We start from the raw sequence: 23,612 nt of genomic DNA, 5'->3' as shown, positions 1-23,612 counted from the left end.
AATGTGCCTATAGTGATGGCTTCCATTATCCTCACAGAATGGGGATTCCCATCGCCTGCCTCTCAGGAAATCGTCAAGCACAGCCGAAGATAAAAATGCTGAGAAATATTATCAGCATAGTTCAGTCTACCTTTACTCTCTATTCACATTCACAGGATATGTAATGTGTCTTCACTTTAGCATCACCACATGACTACATTACTTCCTTTCTACAGGATGCAGCGTTGACACAGTAACAGTTCCCTGCTGTCCACTTAAGAGCAACTGTCATCCTGAAATAATTCTCTCTGACCATTTTTTTCCCTCACAGACTCATAAATTATGGTGTTGTGCTTTTTGTCGATCACCATAATGAGCAAGCCATTGAAATGTTAAACACTTCTTTGACACAGTGGACAGAGCTGTCGGACACTGGGCTTCCGCTTTAATTTAAGTGTCGTTTCAACTGGCTGGATTAAACACCTGACAGAGAAGTGGGGGATTGAGAGAGGGAAGGTATCTGCATTGATGGGATGAGTTTAAAGGGTCACAAAGAGGGCAGAGGTTTAAACTCATCACAAGGAAGGAAGGTTATTACAATCAGAAGAAATTAAGAGTGCAGGGCTCCGGTGGTGGAATAGTGGAGCAGACAGACACAATAGCAGAATCTCAGTTGTCATGGCAAGGCTGAAGCTTAACCTTAATCATTGAAAGGTCAAAGTTGAGTGGTAAAGGGATACGAGGATGGTTGCTCTTTGTTCCCTCTTATTAGCATCTGTCAAGAGAAACGGGACTCCTAGAAGGCTGGCTTATTATTTCTTGTGACATTTATGCTGAGACAGATCACCTCCTGTCCTGTTAGGGAGAATGGGGGCAGTATAGGAAGACAAACAGGGAAAAGCTTGAAAAATCGATCTAGAAAGATAAATACTGAGTGAAACGACAAGAGGAATATAATGAGTAGAGGTAACGACCGTCCTCTGCTCCTACTGCTGCATGAATTGCCCACAACTTAGTCTAAACCCTCCAGATGGCATGTGGGTCATCTGGCCACAGAACCCAACATCTCGTAATCTTGATCCCACTTCAGCTAGTTGCCTTATGACCTACGTGTCTATTTTAGCCCTTAAAGCAGAGGCAGCATCTATAAAATAACTTTGGAAGATTTGCCATCGATCCCTAATAATGTTTAGTCTTTTGGCATCAGTTTTAAGGGAGCTCTGAAAGCCCCAGGCTCATAGCACCAAAGAGGTTTTTTCCATGCCGGATCAATGGATCCCAATAAATCAACAACACCAACAGGCCTACACATTCACTTCAACTAATGGGTGTGAATGTGCTTTCGTGCACATTTCTCCACTATCTTCCAAATGACCTCAATATCACTATTAAGTGTGTGCGTGCAGGCACACTTTCACCCTGTGGGCTTGTCAACCAGCAGTCACACACTGGGCAAACAACCATCACCAACGCACTCACAAGGTTCCTTTCACTTTTTGTTTTTAATTGTCTCATTGAAAAATGTGACCTTGAGTGTATTTTCTCCTCCCTAATGGAGTCTGGCTAGACTGAATAGAATGACAATTGCTCGCAGCAGAGAGGAGGATAAAAGCAGATCTGCTTTCACCCGCAGTCTCTACTCTGACAGTAGCAAGAGGGCCCCTGAGCTTCATTATGCCTTTGCTCTGTCTAAAGCTATACTTGGTGGGGGTTGAGCTGCGCTGCATCTGTGATTCATTTCTCATCTCTCCTGAAAGTAATCCCGGGATGGGCTCAGCTCGGTAGAGTTAGATTTAACTCGGGCTGACATGACCTTGACATGCTGCAGAGCCTACAGGTCACAGTTTTATCCTCCATCAGCTCATTGAAGTCCAAAAGTCCTCTCTAGAGCGATGTATCACCAGAGACCTACAAGCAGATACGGAAGGCTGTGGCTGTCATTTTTTGTTTTTACTGTAGATGATAGATAGATATGATGGAACTAACACTCACTATGAGGAAGTAATTCAGCTGTGACTGATACATGGCCTCTAAAAGCACAGACACACTCCAAGGAGAAGACGGAGGTGGGGGTTGTAAAATGAGAGCAGCAGTGTTGTAGTAAAATGGAAGCCAGTGGTATGAGAAAGAGAAGCTGGGAAAGGGGATAAAAAAAAAAACAGTATTGAGCTGGTCTGCACTCGGTGTCATGCCATTTGAGAGCCCCTCTGCACTTTGTGGTGGGACTAATTTGGGAAAAAAAAAATCTAGTACATGTGCATTTTACTGAAAGTGCAAAGGGAGCAGGATGGGCAGTGAAATGGAGGTCAGCTGAGTGAGTGTAAGAGAGAAAGGCAGGAAGAGGATAAAAAATATATTAATTTATATCGAGCCTGTCTGTGCTATTATATCAATAATACAGTCTTTTGCCATATGGGTGTTTGGGCAGCACTTTCTAGGGAATCGAACCCAGAGAAAGAGGCTAGTAAATATGGATTTAGCTGAATTTGCAAGCTGGATTCTCTCGAGTTATTAAGAACACAGCAGAGCCTTCAACAAAGCATTAAAAACACTGCTAATCTACACTTGTGTTAAGCCTGAAACTTTGCCACCGTGGCTTACAAACTGATGGAGCTATTTCCTATGGAAGTAGCGGTTCTAACGGCTCAAACACATTGAGAAATTACTCAGAGCTTTGGTGAGATTTAAGCAGGCTCAGCACCACTATGCTGTCAAAAGCACTTTAATGGTACAAAGACAGCTTTAGAGTTGAAAGGGAGAGTTCATACAGTACAGTTGGAAGAAGCTCTGATGCACAGAAATGTGCTCCGGTGACATTTTGCAGCACTGCGTGGCCTAGAGAGGTTCACCAAAGCATAAAAATTACCCATCTTTTATCACGTACACACACATGCACGCACTAGTCCTCACTGTGCTTCTAAATAAACATTGCGTGATTGCATTTGCCTATCTTGCAAATTTATGGTAGAGCTGCAGTAAACCTTGGTATTTTTACTGCCACCCACTTAGAATGGAAGTCACACAATTTGTCTGTAAGTGTGTGTGTGTGTGTGTGTGTGTGTGTGTGGACGTGTTCAAGCAGCTGTCCCGACGTCACCTGTAGTGACAGCAGGCAGGGGGCCCTCACTAAGCACACTCAGGCTTATGGTCATGAAAGGTTTCTCACTCACAAGCACTCTGTTGGTGGCACCTCAGATGGCCTTCATATATCTCACACACACACACACATTGTCAAAAATTCTCACAAACATTCCCAGGAGAGGCGTGTGTCCTTCGCCTGATTAAATGTTATTCACACTTGATAGCAAAAACACACATGGCAGCCGCTACCCTCGGTGAATGTACTCAAATCAACTTCTGTCAGGCAGTCAGGGCAGTGTAATCCCGCCCCCGGTCTCTCAGGGACTCAGTGTGGCAGAGGATACGGAAGCAAAGGTGAAAGGTCGAAGTCCTGGTATGCATTGTAATCAGATTGGAGGAGGATCTTAATCAGGTTCAGCGGTGGCCTGTATTCACTGAGACTAAACAGCACTCACCCTCCAGCTGAGACTCATAACCCTGACCCGGAAGAGACTTGAGCAACCAGCTGGCACAGCATCGCCTAGTTAAAAACAAGAGATTACTCTATGTAAGGATTATTCTCAAGATCTTTATGAATCCATGATGTTTGATACTCCCAAGCTTACAACTAGAGTATCTGAATCTATTGAGGGTTTGACTGATTTCAGCTCTTTTTTTTTTTTCCTTTTTTTGCTTTATTTCAGCTCTTTCTTAGAAGTCAGTACCACTATATAGAAGCTTAGTGGTAAGACTGATCTGTATTGTAAGCTTATGTATTATTCATTAATGCACCAACATCAGGGCTTTCGCACAGCAAACACCCACGCTCATTAGACATGTGCAAAAAAAAAAACCCCTGATGAATATTAATGCACCTTCAAACGTCAGCCTTAACTCAGCTCCGCACATAGTGATTAATTATTACAAAGAGCAAACGAATAGCGTGTACTCTTCATCAGAGGGGATTTAGCAACATAATGTTTGTGAGGGCATTTCTTTCTCAGTAAGTCAAATAATAAGCAGGGAAATTCCAATTACAGAAACAAATTGTTTTTTTTGTTGCGTAAAAGTCTCCTGAGTCACATTAGTGAGATATTTTGAATTATTGTTGTTCATTACTAAACTGTGTTACCATGTAATACTATACTCAGTTGAATGAATGGTGCGTGACTAGGGCATCGATTTAAATGTTGTCTGAGCACGGAGCCGCTGACCTTCTACTTATTGAAAGGTGTCTCTAACCGTCATCCTGTCACCACCAGCTTATTACCCAGTCCTTTTCAATAACATTACTGATGTGTATTCAGTCTCAAGGCAGTGCTGATATGAGAAGGTCCGCAAAGGGAAAGCCTCTCAGGATTGACTTCCCGTGGTTGTTGAAATGATCCGAAGAGCAGGGATTGTGACGCGGCCACGTGGGTGACATCATGAGAGGAGGGGGCCACCTGGCAAGGGATTGAGAGGCTAATTGTCCCTCTGGTGTTAGGTTATCTCTGCCAGCTCTCCTGAGAGAGAGAGAGAGAGAGAGAGAGAGAGAGACATGCATCAGACACATACACGACCACAGACACACACATGCAAATCCTAACCGTACTGTAGCCACACATACAGAGACTACCATTCTTCTGTCTCGTAAATATACACACATTCTGTACCTGTTCAGCTGACAATAACACAAGCTGGTGAGTGTGTGGATGGAAGCTTTGCCGTCAGAGACACACCTGCACACACGCTCCAGAAGTTACATGCTCACCTACACACACACACAAACATTCAAGGTCACTTCAGACACTGCTGAATACACAGTTACAGAGATTTCATGTGCTTTCCCCTCTCTCTCTCTCTCTCTCACATTACACACACATGCATGTTCCTTTATTCAGCTCCAAAAGGGAGAGGCCCACCCTTCTTCAGCGAGTATCCCCTTACTTCTCAGCTTTTATCTGCTATTTCTCCAAATATCCCGTGGGGGATGGGGGTTTTTTTCATGTTTTGGGATGAGCCAGCAGGGGCGGGAGGGCGTTGACGAACCTTGAAAAAGAGGATGGAGGGTTAAACAGGGCGATAGACGGGGTAGTAAGGACACAGGTGGCTCAGTAGGGCAGATCGGATCCTTGTGGCTTCCAGTTTGTGGCAGTGTCTTTACAAGTGGGGGAGGGGCATGTTTCTTGCCTCTCTTAGCATCTATATAATTTATGATGTCTTTCCTGAGCAGCAAGAGAGAGCCAGCTGCACTTACATTATGAACAATTTTGCTAGCTTGTAATAACTGCTAAGCGAACACCAAGTTAACATAATTAAACATCATTTAGCTTGTGAAAATGGTCAAAATTTCAGATTGATTTAAATGAAAATCCAACAATTTCCTGATTGGTTCTCGTATTCTTTTGTACAGAGAATCAAATCTAATGTGACTCCTCTTTAGAAAATTAGACCATTACAGTGCTCCCCGACAACTGAATGCCCGTCACCATGAGAGAGATAAGTAGGCTTCAGTCTCTTTGGTGCCACCAGAGCTGGCAGGCGAGCACACTTGTGGCCCACTGCCCGGAGAGACACCTGGCACTTTCCTCTCAAACACAAACAGGCACGCACACCAAACGCACACACCCTAGGTTTGGCCAGATGGGAGCCCTTTCTTATCTAGTGAGATTTAGGGTGTTAAAGAGCCCAACCTGACACAAACAGTTATACTAAAGCAGCAATATCCAATCAATCGCTGTCTCTTTCACACTTGATTGTAACAAGATTGAAATAGCGGTCACTGACAGCTCTTCCTCTTTTCCTCTTCTCCCTCTGTCTACCTCATTTGACCTTACAGAACAGCCAGACGATGGAGCTCCAGAGGAACCAGCTGCGTGATGACATCAAGGAGTACAAGTTCCGGGAGGCTCGTCTGCTGCAGGACTACACCGAGCTGGAGGAGGAGAACATCTCGCTGCAGAAGCAAGTGTCCGTGCTCAAACAAAGCCAGGTGAGGATGAAGCAGTGCTGCAGCTCTACATGTGGAAAATCTCATATAAATTATGAGAATAGTGAGGTTATAGTCTCAAAAATGAGAGCAAGTAAATACACAGTCTTTGGTAATTTTATGCTCCGTACTGGTCATCATAATGCAGCTCATTCAGCTTCTGCACAGTTTTCTCAGCCTTTGGTCAATTAGACCAAATTAAACTAGCAGCCTACACACCCCTGCCCAAAGGTTGACACCCAGAAACGTCCCAAACACAGCAAAATAATAAGAAAATAAGAAAATACAGGCAGACGGCAGGGTCTCTGCAGGTGAATATATTGCCACACACTTCAGAACATCCAGTTTTTGGTAATTTTATGCTCCATTTGGGTCATCATAATGCAGCTCATTCAGCTTCTGCACAGTTTTCTCAGCCTTTGGTCAATTAGACCTAATTAAACTAGCAGCTTCACTGTATACTATCTTACAGAATCTTAGGAGCCCTACAGGCCCTCCACCTCCCACACACAAGCTCCCAGTTTGCCTCCTTCTTGTACAGATTAGACTGTCAAAAGAAGCATGAGCGCTTTAATATTCAGATTTAATTATGATATTAAAAACATCCTCTGATACAGTAGAGATAAGCAACTGCCTTTGTTTTTACCAATGTCTGCTAACTGAGCTGCAGTCTGTGGAAGTGTTCAACAGACTCTTAAAGAGCTATCTGTCTTCAGACCAGGGATTCAAACACAAAACACTTTATTCAAATGAGTGAAAAGAAAAAAAAAATCCCCATTACACATGTGAAAAACATGAAACACAACTGAATTTCCAAGTGAGATATTTCCATTTTGACGTTCACTTTTATGCTTGAGCTGTTAATTCTCTCCGTATGTCGTCTTGGATTATATATCTGTATTCATCATGGAGGGCATGAAACAAACAAAAGCGCCTCCTACCTTTTAGTCTAGCAAAATAAAAAGGATTCCCAAATCCAATTAACTTAAAACTAATTAGAAAAGAGAAATTCAATGGGCATGTTCTAGATTATCTTGCCACATATGAATGAGCCTGACAGCTCATTTTTTAATTGAAGTTTCGTTTATTTTTAGATATTTCTCTGTGAATCCTAAACTCATTGAAGCGGTTCCTTTGTCTCCCCAGGTGGAGTTTGAGGGTTTGAAGCATGAAATCCGTCGTCTGGAGGAGGATACTCAGTTCCTTAACAGCCAGCTGGAGGATGCCATCCGCCTGAAAGAGATCGCTGAGCGTCAGCTAGGGGAGGCCCTGGAGACCATCAAGACTGAGCGTGAGCTAAAAGCATCCCTGAGGAAAGAGCTCTCCCACTACATGAACATCGGAGACACTCTGTACCACAGGTAAATAAAACACAAAGAGGGTCCGTGCCTCAGCATCCGCTGTAATAAACATGAAATGACACTCTTCACACCTTTTTTCCCCCTCAGCCCTCTTAGCATCTCCCTGGATGGTCTGAAGTTCAGCGACGATGCCGCCACCGAACCCAATAACGACGAGGCTCTCCACGGATATGAGAATGGCTTCACCAAACTGGCCAATACCATCACTGACGACAACCGCATCTCCATGCCCAAGAAGGAGGAGCTGTTCCATCCGGCCCCCAGCCTTGTGGATGACCTGCTGAGCGAACTTAACATCTCTGAGATCCAGAAGCTCAAACAGCAGCTGATGCAGGTTTGTGTTTTAGTCCACCATGGACTGAGCAGACTGTTTGTTTGTTAACAGTAGAAGATATCATTGATGTCCATTCTACAGACAATTATGAATCAATAAATTGGTTGCAGCGGAGTAGATTGTAATGTTAAAGGCACACTATGCAAGATTTGTCAGTTGGTGTTTGTAAACACACAGCATTCAAAGGCCCCTCCTCCCTGGCTCAATGAGAGAGAGAGAGAGCAGCGGTGGTCAAGTGAGCTAGAGAGCAAGTGGCACTGGCAAGAACAAAGCATGACTCAGAGAAATAAAATTTTCTGATTTGTTTCATGGTGGTTACATTCTAAAGCACAAATAAACACACCCACACCTCTGCACAACCCTGCAGGTCAAACAGACACATATAGAGCAGAGGAGCAGCACACAGCAAAGGAGAGAGACAGAGAAGCAGGGGAAACACTGAAGCACATAAAAACACAGCGATATAACCTTGTCGCTACGCAATGATTTCCAACCTCACGTCTTATGTGCTGTTATTGGCTGGGGCCTACACACCTCTGCCCAAAGGTTGCAGAAACATCCCAAACACAGCATAATAAGAAGAAAATACAGGCAGAGGGCAGGGCCTCTGCAGGTAAATATACCACCACACGCTTCTAGTTGGACATAAGTTGTGATTGAGAGGGATTACTTTTGTATGAGTCAATACATTGTTTTTTGGTAAAATCCTGCATAGTGTGCCTTGAATAACTTGATTCAGCGGTACTTGTGTTCAATTTTGGTTGTATTCAGCCAAGATAGTATCCATAGCAGGCTAATGAGAGTCAAAGGAAACAAATATTGGAATATATTTGTGAGATGTTTTTGCTTATTTTCGCATGCAAATATGATTTATCAGACCTTGACTTTACAGCATTGTCTTCAAACCAAACTACATTTACAAAAATTTACCACCAAATAAGTCATGACAGTGGGACAATGTATTTGAGTAGGTTGGAGATGAGTGTGAAGTAGTGAGTCAGTTGTGTGTTTAGGCTATATCCTGACCCAGGCTGCTGCAGGGATCTAAATCCCCTTATAGCGAAGTTAATCCAGGGAGACGCACACACCCTTCAGGCTCCGCTGGGTAGTGAGGCAGCGGGTGGTGGCACCGGTAGACCTGCCATCTGCTTGCTCATCACCCCATGAGTCCAAGGCCACGCGTGATTGGGTACCATGGTTACCAGAAAGGACTGGAAACCTGTGGATAATGATTGTTTTGAGGACTGAAGGATTAAGGATTTTTTTTCTCCCTCTCCTTTCATCAAACATAAGCACGGTTGCCAGATTAATGTGTGAATTTGAAGCTACCTCAGTGCTACCCTGCTATGGGCACTGCTCTGATTCTCAACCTGACTGCAGTGGTTGTGAACCTGGCGGTCTTTGACAAAGCCTTGTGTTTGATATGACCCAGCAGCATGTCATACTACCTACTGAAGCCTCCTACTGGGTCATTCCATAGATTCCAGGCAGGAATCAGAGCAGAGGAAACAAAAGCTGCTTTTACTTGTTAAGCCATGTTGCTCTCCAACCTTATCTCATACTATTGATTGGGTACTCACTGGTCAATGCCAGACGTCCGCTCCTCACATACCCTTCCTATCAGTCCCTGGTAATCTGTAACGACATCCAAGATGGATGCTGGAGGAATAGGATAGGCGGTGATGTGTTTTGGCTGCCTCTTCCAAATTGAAGTAAGGTCATTCTGCATTAGGGTGTGACAAATAATACTCACTTGTAAATATGTGAAAGCATTAGTGTCAGCAGTGACTTATTTAAATCATAGACATATCTTAAATGTGTGAAGTCTTACAGTAGAGTCATGAGAAATACAGTTTCATTCCTTTTATAATCTCTGGTATATTAATTAAGCTCTCTTTTTTAAATTTGATCGTCATTATTTATTCTGCATTAATAAATAATACATGCAGATGGGCATGACTGTGATACTTTTTCATTATTTACAGATCAGCTTCTGAAATACCTCAGTGCTTATATCAGCACAACTGTGTGCATGTGTGTGTAAGACGACCCACCCCAGGGTCTCTGCCAGCACTGAGCTGAACAGAGTCCAGCAAATTGTCAAGGTCATCCTGACTCTGATGCTGGACTACTGAGCAATGAGCCTCACATACCTTGGCAAAGCATGCTTGATAGTGGCTAAGGTTACCACATGACAGATAATCCACTGATTTAATATGATCTGCTTTCAAAGCAGGAATCATGCACATCATCAAGTTACCAAGGAATGCAGATATAACATTGCATGTGTGCAATAAGTCAAGCTGAGAGTGCTGTACTTTCATTAGGGACATACAATATGATGACCTCACGTCTCATTGCTCTTTGTGCTCCATCTCTCCTCAGATGGAGCGTGAGAAGGTCAACCTGCTGTCCACCTTGCAGGACTCCCAGAAACAGCTGGAGCAGGCTAACGGCGCTCTGTCAGAGCACCAGGAGAAGGTCAACCGCCTCACCGAGAACCTCAATGCCATCCGCAAGCTCCAGGCCAGCAAGGAGCGCCAGTCTGCCCTGGACAACGAGAAAGAACGCGATAGTCATGAAGACGGAGACTACTATGAGGTGGACATCAACGGACCCGAGATCCTGGAGTGCAAGTACAAGGTACATGTCTTCCAGAGGTTAGACAGGACAAAATGTTAGATTCATCTTTAAATCGGCATGTAATTTCCATTAAGTCAAGTTCAATCAGGAATGTCTTTCACTACATACAAACTCAGGTTTTGTGTATTCTCAACCATTGTTTTTGCTTTGCTAGGTTGCTGTGTCTGAGGCAGGAGAGCTGAAGGAGGAACTGAAGACCATAAAAACAGAATACCAGGCCTGTCAGTCACGTTATGAAGAGGAGCGCACCCGTCTGCAGAACGATGTCACAACGCTGGGGGTGAAGCTGGCCACTCTGGAGAAGACAAGTCAGACAGAGAGAGAAGAGAAGGCTAAGCTGGAGAAGGAGCTGCGCAAGGTGAAGTGTTGTTCTTCATATTGATAATCTACTATTCTGTTTTTATAAATCTTCTCTTGACAATACAAAACATGGTTAGTTAATGTATTTCTCTCTATGTCCTCAGTTGAGCGACGTGGCTGGCGAGTCTCAGGGTAGTCTGAGTGTGGCGCAGGATGAGCTTGTCACCTTCAGTGAAGAACTGGCCACCCTCTACAACCACGTCTGCATGTGCAACAACGAGACGCCCAACCGTGTCATGCTCGACTTCTACAAGGAGGGTAAGGGTGGTCGCAGCAGCCCAGAGGGCCGCGGCCGCCGCTCCCCCATCTTGCTCAGCAAGGGCCTCTTCCCTGAGCCTGGTAAGACCGACCTAAGCGACGGAGCCCCATCACCAGTCTCCTCCCTGCCTTCTCCTGTGTCTGACCACCGCCGCGAGCCCATGAACATCTACAATCTGGTGGCCATCATCCGAGACCAGATCAAGCACCTGCAGCTGGCTGTGGACCGCACCACAGAGCTGTCGCGCCAGAGGGTGGCCTCTCTGGAGCTCGGCACTGTGGCCGACAAAGACAAGGAAGCCTGCATGGAAGAGATCCTCAAACTAAAATCCCTCCTCAGCACCAAGAGGGAACAGATTGCAACTCTGAGGACGGTCCTCAAGGCCAACAAGCAGGTCCGTAGATCTATTTTGTCTTTTATACAGTCAGAATATCCATTTAATTGACTTGATATCAGCCCCAAACATTTGTCAGTTTTACTTGAAAGACAGAAGCAGAAGATTAGGGTGTCAGCTATTTCAAGTCTATTCAGCTGTTGGAGCAAATGCATTGCAGACAAGATCTATAACTAACGCTATGGTGGAGACAGCAGCCTTATGGTGTCAGCTGCCCAGAGTGTCTGTGTGGTTAGGACAGGAGAACAGCCCTGCAGAGCACAGAGAACCATAACCCACAGTGTGTATGCAGTTGCTCTGGTAGCCCTTTAAAGTATGTGTGTGGTTCCTCAGTGAACATTAGCAGACAGACATGAAAGCCCCTCATAAACCACACACCTATGGTTTTTAAACCAGCAACAAACAATAGAAGCTAAAAAGGTTTTCTATAGGCAACTGGGCTACCTTAATGACTTACACGTGACTGAAAAAATAGGTCATATGGTCCTTATTAGCAGAGGTAGACTTCTTGCGACAGGAAATACACCCCCCGACGCCTTCCAGCTGCTCTGACCCTTTTGTTCTTCTTGTCCACCCACAGACAGCTGAAGTTGCTTTGGCCAATCTGAAGAGCAAGTATGAGAACGAGAAGGCCATGGTGACCGAGACCATGATGAAACTGAGGAATGAGCTGAAAGCCCTGAAGGAAGATGCCGCCACCTTTTCCTCACTCAGAGCTATGTTTGCCACACGGTAAGGAACATAACACCGTCTGCTCAGTGGACATCCCTGAAAAATAAGTTTCCTTCATCCTGCCTTACAAGACAAACACACAAGCATTTATCTGATATACCATTCTAACCTCACAAAATGAGAAATCTTTGTTTGCCCACATGGTTTAGCATGTATCCTGAACATGCAGGTATGCTGTGCTACTGTAGATAAAGACACAGCAGTAACACAGCAGACTTTGTGTTATTCTTAAAACTACTGCACATGCGACATACAAAGACCCTCCACAATAATATCAGGTAAGCTAAAGATAAGACGATCATTGTAATATAATCCATATTTACCATGTTGTCTGTTGGCTTAAGGAGGATGTCGTTTGTTTTTCTGAGATTCATAGCGAGGTAGGGGTACTACTATCATTGATGCTGACTATGGAGAACAGAAGGTATATAATCTGGGTATCATTTAAATATGTCACTTAAGTAGTGTTTTCGACCAGTGACAGTGTGTGTGTGTGTGTGTGTGTATGGATCAGATGGGCCGACACACTTGCTAATCTTTTCTGATTCCAAAGAGAAGCCGGTCAAAGGTTTCTCTGCATAATCCCACCTCAGCTTGCTTTGGATTACACATTCACCCCTCCACACATACAGTAGTAGACTAAGTGCTCACACACTTCTTGTTTGTATATATATATATATATGTGTGTGCATGCATATATTTGTTTGAAAAGGGTAAGAAGATGAGTGATAGTGCACTTTTTTAGATGAGATTTTAGTGATTCCTCAGAAAACTCCAATTTTTAGTTGTTTTCTTCTCTATTTTTTAAGACGTTGATGCCCACTTGTCCTGTAAATATCAGCTCTGACCCAGATGGCTGTGCTGAGATGCTGAGACAGTCTTTCCTTCTGCATTTAAGACTCCTCCACAATCCGCAGCAAAGCTCAAGCTGTGCAAAGGGGAAAGAGGAGGAGGAGGAGGAGGAGGGTGGGGAGAGAGTATTATAGAACGAAGGTTACAGAGGCTGCAGGGAATGTGTGGGCAACTCAGCACCCCTCATCTTACCCATACAGTAATTCAATACCTATCCTTGAAGTGAAGTGCGCTTGCTGAAGTAACTCCATATACCTGCAGTGTCTAATCAATTAGTAACAGGAGGAAAACTCCTGTCTGCAAATAAGAGAGTCGCTGTTTGGTGCACTGCAGAGCCAGATGGCCAGAGGACGTTGGTGTAATGCTAAACTATTTGGACCAAAAGCAACCAAGGCTGATAGAGAACCAGATCTTGCTCCTATTAAGGACATTTTTTTTTTGCTCCCCAGGGGCCCATGACTTGCACTACTTGTTACAACAGTGCAGGGAAGATGTGAGATCATATATTTATTGTGAAAAAGCGGAGCCATTGTCAAGTGTCTGTTTCCCTAAGCCTCTTTTGCTGGAGAAGCTTAAGATATTGCAAACACCTTACAGCTTGCTGTATACTCTCAGCATCAACGCATGTGTTTTTCTCCTCGTGCGCAAAGCCCCTCCCCCTGATGATGATGTTCTTGAGGTTCCAATCCCAGTAGTCTGTCAGTATTCTGGTGCCTATGCATGAATTACTTTCTGTTTATGGGATTCACGTATTGGTATGTAAATTCTGTCCTATACGGCACGAAGTTGGGTCAGGGGACTCTTTGAGAGGCTGAGGGACTCGCCCGACTGAGGTTTCCCACACTCCCTCCCTTTGTATCCCCCAGTCCCCCCTTCCATCCTTCCTCACAGCCAAAACACCCGGTTCCCTAGTCATCTGGAAAAGAAAGGGAGGAAGGGGGCAGGCTTTCAGTTAAAGCCCACTACAGGAGCCTAATTTGACAGTCTCTGTTTTTTGGGTTTTTTTCCCATGGTAATCACCACTCAAAGTCCGTAAAGGTAGATTTTTGAGATGTTGAAAACGATACACATGTGTGGTCTTTGACAAAAGGGTTAGAAAGATGTGAGTGGAGCTTAAAGAATGTGTATGTTTTTTGTGTGTGAGCCTTTGTGTGATCTCATGCAGTCTGTGCCTCTCATATAAATTAGAGTTACTTGAGATTTTCAAAGTGTGAGAATTTCATGAGAGACACAGGGCTGAGTGTTTTTCAAGAGTCTGTTTCTGTGTGTGATTGTGTGTGTGTGTGTGTGTGTGTGTGTGTGTGTGCCTCTCCAGCTGCAGTCTCTGGTGTCATGTTAACAGTAAGGTCCTGCCTCTAACATTCCTAAGACATGCCTCGACATGCTCTCAGCACCCACCAGACCCTACTGATTAACAGTCATACCATTAGCCCAAGTCACATTTTCTCCTCAAACATACACCCTCAATCATCCTGCTGTTCTGTTGTTAGTTGTATTCTCTCTCCATCATTCATTCTTACCTCCTCCTCCTCCTCCTCCTCCCTGCACTTGCTATGATATCTATCAGACCATGACCAATCAGGCTCCAGACAACACGACAGCTGAGGAGGTGGTGTGTGTGTTTGTTTGCTGCTGTGGAGCCATTATTGATCCTGAAGCATGTCTACATGAATGTTTCCGCACTTGAGATATCCTTATGTGGCCTGTGGTGACTGTAAATGACCACAGCAAGATGCAGAGAAAGTGCCTGCTTGTCAAAGTTGTGAATATTGTGACTGTTTATCCTCAAAAGGCCAGCCGCCGCCGCCTCCCGGCCCCCCCCCCCCCCTCAGCCATTGTGCCCACCACACCCCATCAGCAGGCCAAAAGGGCTCCTATTGTATCCCTCCAGTCCCTAGAATAGACTCCTCTGTTTTTTTCCCGGGAAAAAACGCACGCCCTCTCTCACCCCCCATGCAAGAGTGACTGAACCACCCCCCCTTTCCCGGGTCATCCCCCCATCTCATACTGGGTTTAATGAAGCAGCACTGATCCCTATTGTCTGGGTGTGTGGCCCACTGGGAATCAAACTGCATACACAAGAGGGGAGGGCATGGTTTATGTTTGTATGGTGGTCTGGCAAGGCCAAAGTTCACATGGAGCACAACCATGTGCAGCGCCACACACAGCAAAAACATCTGTGTATATTGATATCTTTGGTCCGAGATTCTGCCTTCAAGACTTGTTTTTCTTAAAACAAGGAAGGAATTTGTAATATTATAGAATGTACAAAATATTTGGAACAAGTTTATTTTGGTTGAAAACAAGTCAATGACTCAGTGATAAAATTATATCTAAGTTGGGGATTGTTTGTTTTACAGTGCAACAGTTCAAGCAGCCACTGACCACTGACCAAACATCTCTCATGCCTTCTGGGAAAATGACAGTTATAGCTTACAGACATTGGAATACAATGGTTGAATAACATAATGACATAAAATAGATTTCTGCATTCTTATGGATTTTCATGGGCTAAAAGAGTTTGTGTACTGTCACAACAGGTCGAGGCGTTCCCAATTTTTTTAAAAAAGCATCTTAATACCAGGCAGAGAAGAGGGTGCAGGGTGAGGCTACCTACCAGTTAAATTAAGTCTGAAAGGTTTTAGCATAGCATCATTGGAGGATAAGGCGATACAGACTACTGTAGCCAACCCCTCCCTCCACAGAGGTGTGTCAGTCATTACAGAAGAATTCCACTCAGATTGCTTTGTCAGCAACACAGAAAGTAGGGATGAGTAAGATGGGGATAGAGAAAGTGACTGATGCAGGCAGACAGATGGAGACGGCAGCAAGGATGCAATGGAGGGAAAAAAGGCTTGGGAGGCAAAATAAGGGCTAGGAAAGAGGACATGATTGAAAGAGAGATGAATGAGGGAGGAAGGCGATGAAAGGAGGGAGGGGGGCAAAGGAAGGGTCGGAAGAAGAGAAAAGCATGAAAGGTGAGTGCAGAGACAGCAGATGGAGGGTGAAGATATGAATCCCCCACCTCAATCCCTTCAGATGACCCAGTTTTAATACCTGTCCAGCCATAGACACACACACACACACACACACACACACACACACACACACACACTTGCAAGGGCACAGGCAGACAGGTGAGAATGCCGCAGTGCAGCACCGAAGCGATATTGAGCGGTTGGTAGGCAGCTGTCATATATTGTGCTATTTTGCACACAGATGGGAGATGAAGGGGATGGATAGAAGTGATACTGTCTCACTTCTACTGGAAAAGTGAAGATTAGGTGTGATCGGCTACATTCTTCTCTTCCCCATTTTCATATTTCTCCTCTCTCCAATCCCCCTTCTCAGCGTGTTCCTCAGGTGACGCAAAAAGGATCTTCTCATTGACCCCTTAGGCTAATGCTTTCATCCTTTGTGTATGTGATCTATTCTTAACTTCCAACACACATCCACTCATAAAATTCGAAGGAGCTATAAGCTTCGCTCATACTGTATGTCTCACCTGTTCATGAATCTCAATCGTACCCTGCAGCAGCAGCAGCCATATAAACCCAAAACCATGCATTTGCATATAATTTTTGAAAATATATGAAGAATTGTTGAGAAATGTCACAGTTAGAAAGTGAATCATGTGTTGAAGCTGGTCGTGAGATGTGGATTTTCTCATTTCTGTGGGATGGAAAGCTGACAAGTTTTCTATGTTGCAATACTTAGTTAAGACATCTATTATCAACTGATGACCGCTGTGCGCAGAGAGTTTGTTGCTGTTCAATATCTGTTCACATGACTGTAGAAAACATGTCAATTTGTGAAGTGTGGTGGAGAGGACAGAAATGGATGATGAAATCATAAGTTAATAATTCAAGAGCTCTCTCTTATCAGGTCTGCACTATATGGCTCAATGGCTCCACCTGGTGGTGGTAAACACTACTGTGTAACCAGGGGAAATGTCATGATGAAAGTGCTTCACTTTCAGTGGTTTTAGTCTTTATGATTGTTGGTGTCAGCATCTCAAACATGCAGCATATATATGCAAGTGTTTTATGCAGTTTGGTCTGTAATGCAAATATAACAAAAAGTCAAATGTTTTTTCCCATTCAGTCAAAGGCTTCTTTGGTATTATATGGACTGCCAGTGCCCCCTGGTGGTCTGACATAAGATCTTACTGATAGTGTTAAAAAATCTTGTTGATTTTCTTCAGCTCCAATTTATAATGTTCAAAAGCATACCTGACTCTACATTGTTCTCTCTCTCTGTCTCCCGTATAGTTGTGATGAATATGTCACTCAGCTGGATGAGATGCAGAGGCAGCTGGCTGCAGCAGAGGATGAGAAGAAGACCCTTAACTCCCTGCTGCGTATGGCTATCCAGCAGAAGCTGGCCCTAACACAGCGCCTAGAGGACCTGGAGTTCGACCACGAGCAGACACGCCGAGGAGGTACTGGCGGCCGGGCCAAGACCCGCAGCAAGGCCGCCAGCAGCACCACCAACAACCCCCACGTAAGTCAGAGTCTCACCTGCTCTGGCTCTGGCCGACCAGAGCACATCAATGCTATGCCCAATGGCATTCTGGGAGGCCCCGGGGTCTTCTGCAGCGAGAAGTACAAGATCTACTGCGACTGAGGAGAAGTCTGCAAGGGACTGCTGTGTACAGAGGGGAGGGGGCCTACGGGCCAAACCCTCCCCGCCTTAGTGTTAAGAGCCCCACTCGCTCGCTTAGCTCCCTGGCCAGCCTGCGCTCCTCTAGGGACTGCTGTGTGACTAACCGGCTGCTCGTGTGTGCTAGTGTAAACGCTTAGGGGAATGCAGATGTATGTACAGTGTGCACTAGACGTTTGGACTGTAGTAGACATATATGGCATGTGGATTATAGGGCCCCGGTTATATTGGGGGTTTTGTGGATATTATGGAGTGTCTATTCTTTCCGCTGTCATGGTGCTGTACGTATGATGTAAAAGGTGGCAGCTTTTGTGCTCGTTTGTTCTGGCCCCCTGAGTGTATTGCCTGGTAACAGTAACACATTGTGGGGGTGGGGACTTGTAAAGAGGATGTTGATCTGACAGTCTTATGACTAAACACAACATCCTCTGCTCCTCGGCTCGTCTGTTGGCATTGGTGCTCCTTTGGAAAAAAAAAAAAAGCCCCCTTCTCTCCTCTGCCTCTCCGTCCTGGTACCCCCCCCCCCTCCAGGACTGACCTGTGTCCAGCAGCCCACTGTCTAATCAGGTCGCACTTAAATGTTTACAAGAAGAAAAATGGAACTAAATATGCAATCTCCCTCTGCTTTTTTGCTAGGGGAGCAAAGAATGATTCTACACAGAAATTCAAAAACTCATAATTGGGTTGGCTGATGGTTTCATGATGGAATTGTTTGGGCAGAAAAGGAGCACCTGTGACCACAAGGTGTTTATTTCAGGATCATTTTAAAGCTGTGATGCTAGCACACCAATACAGTAGGGTCTGTAGAATCGCATGGCTTTGCAGCTGAAACGCTTATGAGCTTTTTAACTGTTTTTCTGTTGTCAGGTGTGTGGTACAAGACGGACTCATGTACTACAGGGCTCTACATTGTAAAAGAGTTTTTTGGTGTCAGGTGAAATACAGGAGGGCTATTCAGTGTGACTCATTATGTCACAATGGATTCTTTCAGAGCCATGTTATAAGAGAGAAAGGAAGTTTGAAAAATCAATCTCCACACCCAAATTAAGTGCACTTCAGCATAGGTGCCTCAGGTTCCTGCTTCTGTTAAAATGGATATAATAATGATTACTGTGAACAGAGATACAATATAGTTTTGATCAAAGATGATTTTTTAAATATGGAGCAAATCCCAGAAGAGCACAATTTAAAAAAAAAAAAAAGACACCCGCATCTGGATAATAGATCTACAAACAAAACCAATCAACCACTTGGCAAAAAGTGCCTGGCAACCCAAACCCATGATATATTTATCTATCTGTTGATGTAAAGCCCTGTCCTTGTGTCTCAACTTGAGCTAACGCTGTTCTCTTCCTTCTCTCCCCCAATCTTCTGTCTCCCCTCTCTATTTTTGGAAGATCGCTCGGAGATCTCCAATCATTTCTGTGTGGTTATGTGGCTGAAAAACCCTTTTCCTCATGTCTCTAATCTGTTTCTTGTCGCTCGGTCGCCACAACGACCTTCTCTCTTTTAGATTGTCAGCAGCTTGCTCCCCCAGCATCACCACTCACCCTTTAACTAGAATGAGGACTTGTGGGGAAAATTGCCCTCTGAATATTTTTGTCAGGTAAAGTCCTCACGTACGTTGTGTTCTCGATACTCGCCTGTGTGTATATCTCAGCGTTTTAAAGTGAAGGGCCCTCATGTGTGTATTATGTTTTTTGAACTTTGCAAATGGAGGGTCGTTCACTTCTTTTTATTTGTGTTTGGTGTGTGAGGACAAAGCAACGTACTGTTTTAGTATCCAAAATAGCTTTAACCACTTGCAAGCTAGCATTACGCAAATAGGAAAAAATATAAGTGGGGCTTGTGTTTAATAATCCATGTACCGCTTGTGGATCATAGACACATTAGCTTTATGATGCTAAAAGCAGGGTTGATGTGAGGGATTCCTGCAAGATTTAACAAATTATGCGTTTTCTACTACTACTAAGCTATATATGAAATTCTATATTCTTAATATGATCATGTTCAGGTTAAAATCTTGCAGGATCCGACTTACAGTATTGATTCCTCTCAAATATGAAGAGAGGGAGCTTATTTGTTCCTCCAGAAAAAGGAACAACGTCAGCGGTCAACCCTGCTTGAGTGTGCATCCATAAGCCACAGCACACAGCATGGAGACAAAGTTATCGTACACATTAGGGAAAAAGAAGAAGAAGAAAAAAAAAAGCAACCTCCGTAGAGGTCAATCACTCTTACGTTTGAGATTTCACTTACAAGTGCGATATATTCTGTTTCTATCAGTTAGCGCTGACGGAGAAAAGGTTTGGGGAGTAGAGAAGGGAGAACTACTCATGTTGTAAACCAGCTCCTGAGAGAGGAGATAAGAAAGCTAGACATGCTGGTGAAGAAAGCCAGATGTCCAGCTGAGAACTGACTCAGATGTCCAGCAGAGAAATGAGTCTCGGGGTTTCCTGCGGGAGAAACCCCTGGTAATTTTTGGAGGAAAAAACAAAAAACAAAAAACACAAGATTGGTTGTTTCAATCGACCAGCGGACATTGATTCAAATTAGTTGAGCCCCTAACCCTTCCCCTTGTATAGACTCAGTGGAGCCACTGAGCAGTAGATAGACCCCAGGATGTGATTGTGATTAGAAAAACTTCTCCCTGGACGGACAAATCCCAGCTTTGCTCCATCTACTTTGAAATCAATGTCTGGCTTATATGGTGTCATAACAGCATGCCACCTAAAAAGCTCCTCCTACCTCTGCCTGCAGGCTCCTCCCACCTCACCTTTAAGTTTTACTACACATGATGCATCCAGATTCTGATTTGTTGTAAGCCTGCATGTCAAAAACATAACCCATTTTTCATTAACTTGCATGGCATATGAGAAAAGACCCATCTCCTCTGACCTGGGTGGTGGGATATGGCTTCAACTCTGTCCTATGAATGAAAGGTCACGGTACTTGTGAGTCATTGGCTTCCTAACTGCACCCGCAAGTTAATTGGTGGTGAATGTGCTTTCACATCAGCTCTTCAGGAGCATATCGACAATGTCGATATGACAGGAACGGAACGCTCTTACATAACATCGGCTGCCTCTGGGCTCCTAACATCGGCTTCTGTCGCTTTGACTAACTACGGCCGCCGTCTGCTCTGTCTGTGTGGACTCCAGCTGCTGACCATGTTAATAGTCGCTCTAAATTGACAAATAATGCTATTGCTGATCATTTGTTTGTCTGTTTCTCCATTTTGCAGTAATTACAGTAGTTCTGCGCGGATGACGAAGTACCAACACAAGGTCCATTCTCACTGCTGATTGAGTTCACCGAAAAAGAGCTAGTGCTCACTATAGTCCATTTGGACCTGAAGACAAAAAAAAAAAACAAAAAATGCTAAATGAAAACACTGATTTCCAGTCGGCTGTTCTACTTCCTTCTTATTCCTTGATGTGATGTCTATTGGAAATACACTTGGTCTCATTTTTGCGTGCTGCTACTTAGAAGCCAATTTCTCACAAGTCCAATGAACTGATTGAAACTGACCAGAGTTTGTGATTGGCTTATCTAACCCTCCAATGAGAAGTGGGGGGACATGGGGTTGTTTCTCAATGTAAATCAACAAGCTGTTTTGTCTGGTTTCATCCTTTTTTTTTTTTTTGTTTTAGTTTATTGTTTTTAATCTGTGCACTTTCATTATATAGGATTATAACAAACTATTATTAACCTCTAGGAAAGCGTGGTAGTACTATGGTTTGTGAGTTATTCAGTATAGGTTATAAAACTATAGGATTATACATCCTACTGAATTGTCTGCAACTATTTACTCAAGTAAAGGCTCCACAAACCACAGACCTACTATTTTGACTTAATCCTCAAGATTTTATCCATCAAATAATCATTCTTAAATTGTTTTGTTACATCATATTTTATGCTGTTGGTTTTCTTATATGTTTGTTCTACTGCCATGTTCTATACGAAAATCCAGGGTGATCAAATTCTGGGGTTTTTTCATGTATTTATTATTCCTAGGAATAGTTCAAAATAACACAATGAAACTTGACAACGCTCTGACTCAAATAGGTAAGTTGTGTTTTGGGAAAAATTGAGTGATATGATATATGCTTTTCCTAGCTTCTTACCGAGGGCGTTCCACTGAAACGGGATCACTGACTTTCAGAATTCTCTGCAAATGCAACAATTAAATTCCAAATTGGAATTGTTTCATTCTCTCTTCGTTTATCGTGCCAAATCTTGGTACACCGTTTAGGTTTGAAAAAGAATCAAGACTCTGAAAGAAGACAAACCGTCGCTGAGAAAAGGTGTCGTTTGGGCCATGGCTCTCCGTGTGAGTGCCGGGGTTTTGTTTTTGGTTTGTTTAATTCTTTGTTTCTGACCAGTAGTGCCTTTCATTGTTTCAAGGGAGAATGTTAGACTAGTATTTTATGTTTTCATTTTTTTTTTTTTATATAGGTGAGGACTTTGGGTTCAAAATGACTGTGAGCAGCAATAAATGCAAAGGGAATTTTCCCCTTTCTGAGTGAGACGATAGTTTTGAAATTAGCTCAATAAAACAAAAATTGTATTGAATTCTGCAGGTCAGTGATCCGCTCAATAAATTCAGGGGTATTAAAGAAAAGGTTTTTTTTTTTTTATCAAACTTTGGGAACCAAAAGAAATCCCTTTGGCCTCCTGTTATTGAACAAAATGCTCCAAGCATCTGTAATGTGTTGGGGTAGATCAGTGTACTATTGGAAACATCTACGTATCTCTAGCTTTGTTTGGTGAAGGTAATGTGATATCAATAGTATTGTTGAAAAAAACAAAATGTGCAGAGAGCGCATTTGATCTTTCTTTTTGTCCAATTTGAGTTTTGTTTGTTGTTTTTCTTTTCTTTTTTTTTTTTAATTTTTATTCTTAAATCTTTTTTTTACATCATCTTTGAGCATTATGTTTTCAGGAAACAGAAAACTAAACTAGCATCAACAAGCTTGAATAGTGCCATTATAGCCAATGCTTGTTTGTTGAGGCGTTAAAGTTACCAATACGGACAAGAAGCTAAAAAAAAAAAGTGCAATTCAGATACCGTTTTACATTTAAAAAAAGAGAAAGTTTTCTGTTTGCTGGAAGCGATAGCATTGTGATAATAAAATTAGCTGTGCAAACTTTATATTGTCATATTGTGTTTCAGTATTGATCCATAATGAGAGTTTGATATCTTTATATGAAATAACGACTTCACCTGTATGTTGGTATTTATTTGAATGGTCATGCAGTACTGTATTCTTATCAATAATGTGCATTATGATTAGTGGCATATTGATTACAGCTAAATGTCATATGCATGTTTCTCGGTCATGGGACCTTTACACAGAATTGAAAACAAACATGTAAACTTTTGTCAGGGTGTTTAAAAAAATGGTGGGGGGGGAATTAAAAGACAAGAGTTTAGTCTGATGTATTACTGCTGAACTAATCCTATGAAAGTGTTTTGTTTGTTTTCCAGTAGAGAGGTGGTCTATCTGTGTAAAGGTAGTCATACTGGCTAAAATCAATAAATGTGACTTAAGTTCCAAGCTGTTTGAGTGTTGTTATTTATAGCTTCTCCGCAGCATCAGCAGGTGAAGGGTTAACCAGGGAAGTATGTGGTCAGCCCTGGTGTCTCTTCAGAGTGTTCCCAGCTGGAAGCCAGGGGCAGGGGAACTTCCCAGCTGTCTGAGCGGCTCCAGGACATGATCACATTTCACACAATGCACAAAAACACTTCCACCACCTACTCCCCCCCCCCCCTCAAACCTTTCCCTTCTCTTTCTCTGTCTTTTCTCTGCTGTTATGCTCAAACCTCCTTCTCCCTCCTTGCCTTTCTCCATTTCCCATTTCTTTTCCTTTCCTTCTGGAGATACGCCCACACGCTGATCGGAGCCAGTTTCTTTTGACCTTTTGCTACACCCAGCGCTTCCTGTCCAGGCTCTAGAGGCCCAGCACTCTGCCCAATTAATACTGCATTTTTCTTTGCAGTG

At 43.5% G+C, this 23,612-nt stretch overlaps 1 protein-coding gene across 2 annotated transcripts in view; it reads left to right on the top strand.

Moving 5' to 3' along the window:
* LOC122982326 (protein bicaudal D homolog 2-like) overlaps nucleotides 1-23,168 on the top strand; it is a 45,425-nt gene extending 22,257 nt beyond the window's left edge. Inside the window, exons 3-11 of one of the 2 annotated variants that reach the window (XM_044351514.1) lie at nucleotides 5,861-6,013; nucleotides 7,157-7,371; nucleotides 7,459-7,705; nucleotides 10,091-10,348; nucleotides 10,503-10,706; nucleotides 10,813-11,361; nucleotides 11,942-12,093; nucleotides 17,217-17,448; nucleotides 20,852-23,168. In XM_044351514.1, coding sequence (XP_044207449.1) covers nucleotides 5,861-6,013; nucleotides 7,157-7,371; nucleotides 7,459-7,705; nucleotides 10,091-10,348; nucleotides 10,503-10,706; nucleotides 10,813-11,361; nucleotides 11,942-12,093; nucleotides 17,217-17,448; nucleotides 20,852-20,854 — 2,013 coding nt within the window. In that variant the 3' untranslated portion in view covers nucleotides 20,855-23,168. Of the gene's footprint in view, nucleotides 1-5,860; nucleotides 6,014-7,156; nucleotides 7,372-7,458; nucleotides 7,706-10,090; nucleotides 10,349-10,502; nucleotides 10,707-10,812; nucleotides 11,362-11,941; nucleotides 12,094-17,216 lie in introns of both variants that reach the window. The other variant, XM_044351513.1, reaches the window with a different exon arrangement.
* Nucleotides 23,169-23,612: the final 444 nt, after the last annotated feature.

Source organism: Thunnus albacares, chromosome 5, assembly GCF_914725855.1.
Source record: "Thunnus albacares chromosome 5, fThuAlb1.1, whole genome shotgun sequence".
NCBI classification, from domain to species: Eukaryota; Metazoa; Chordata; class Actinopteri; order Scombriformes; family Scombridae; genus Thunnus; species Thunnus albacares.
The sequence above is the reverse complement of the archived record's forward strand: the minus strand, read 5'-3'. Positions and strand labels throughout refer to the sequence as shown.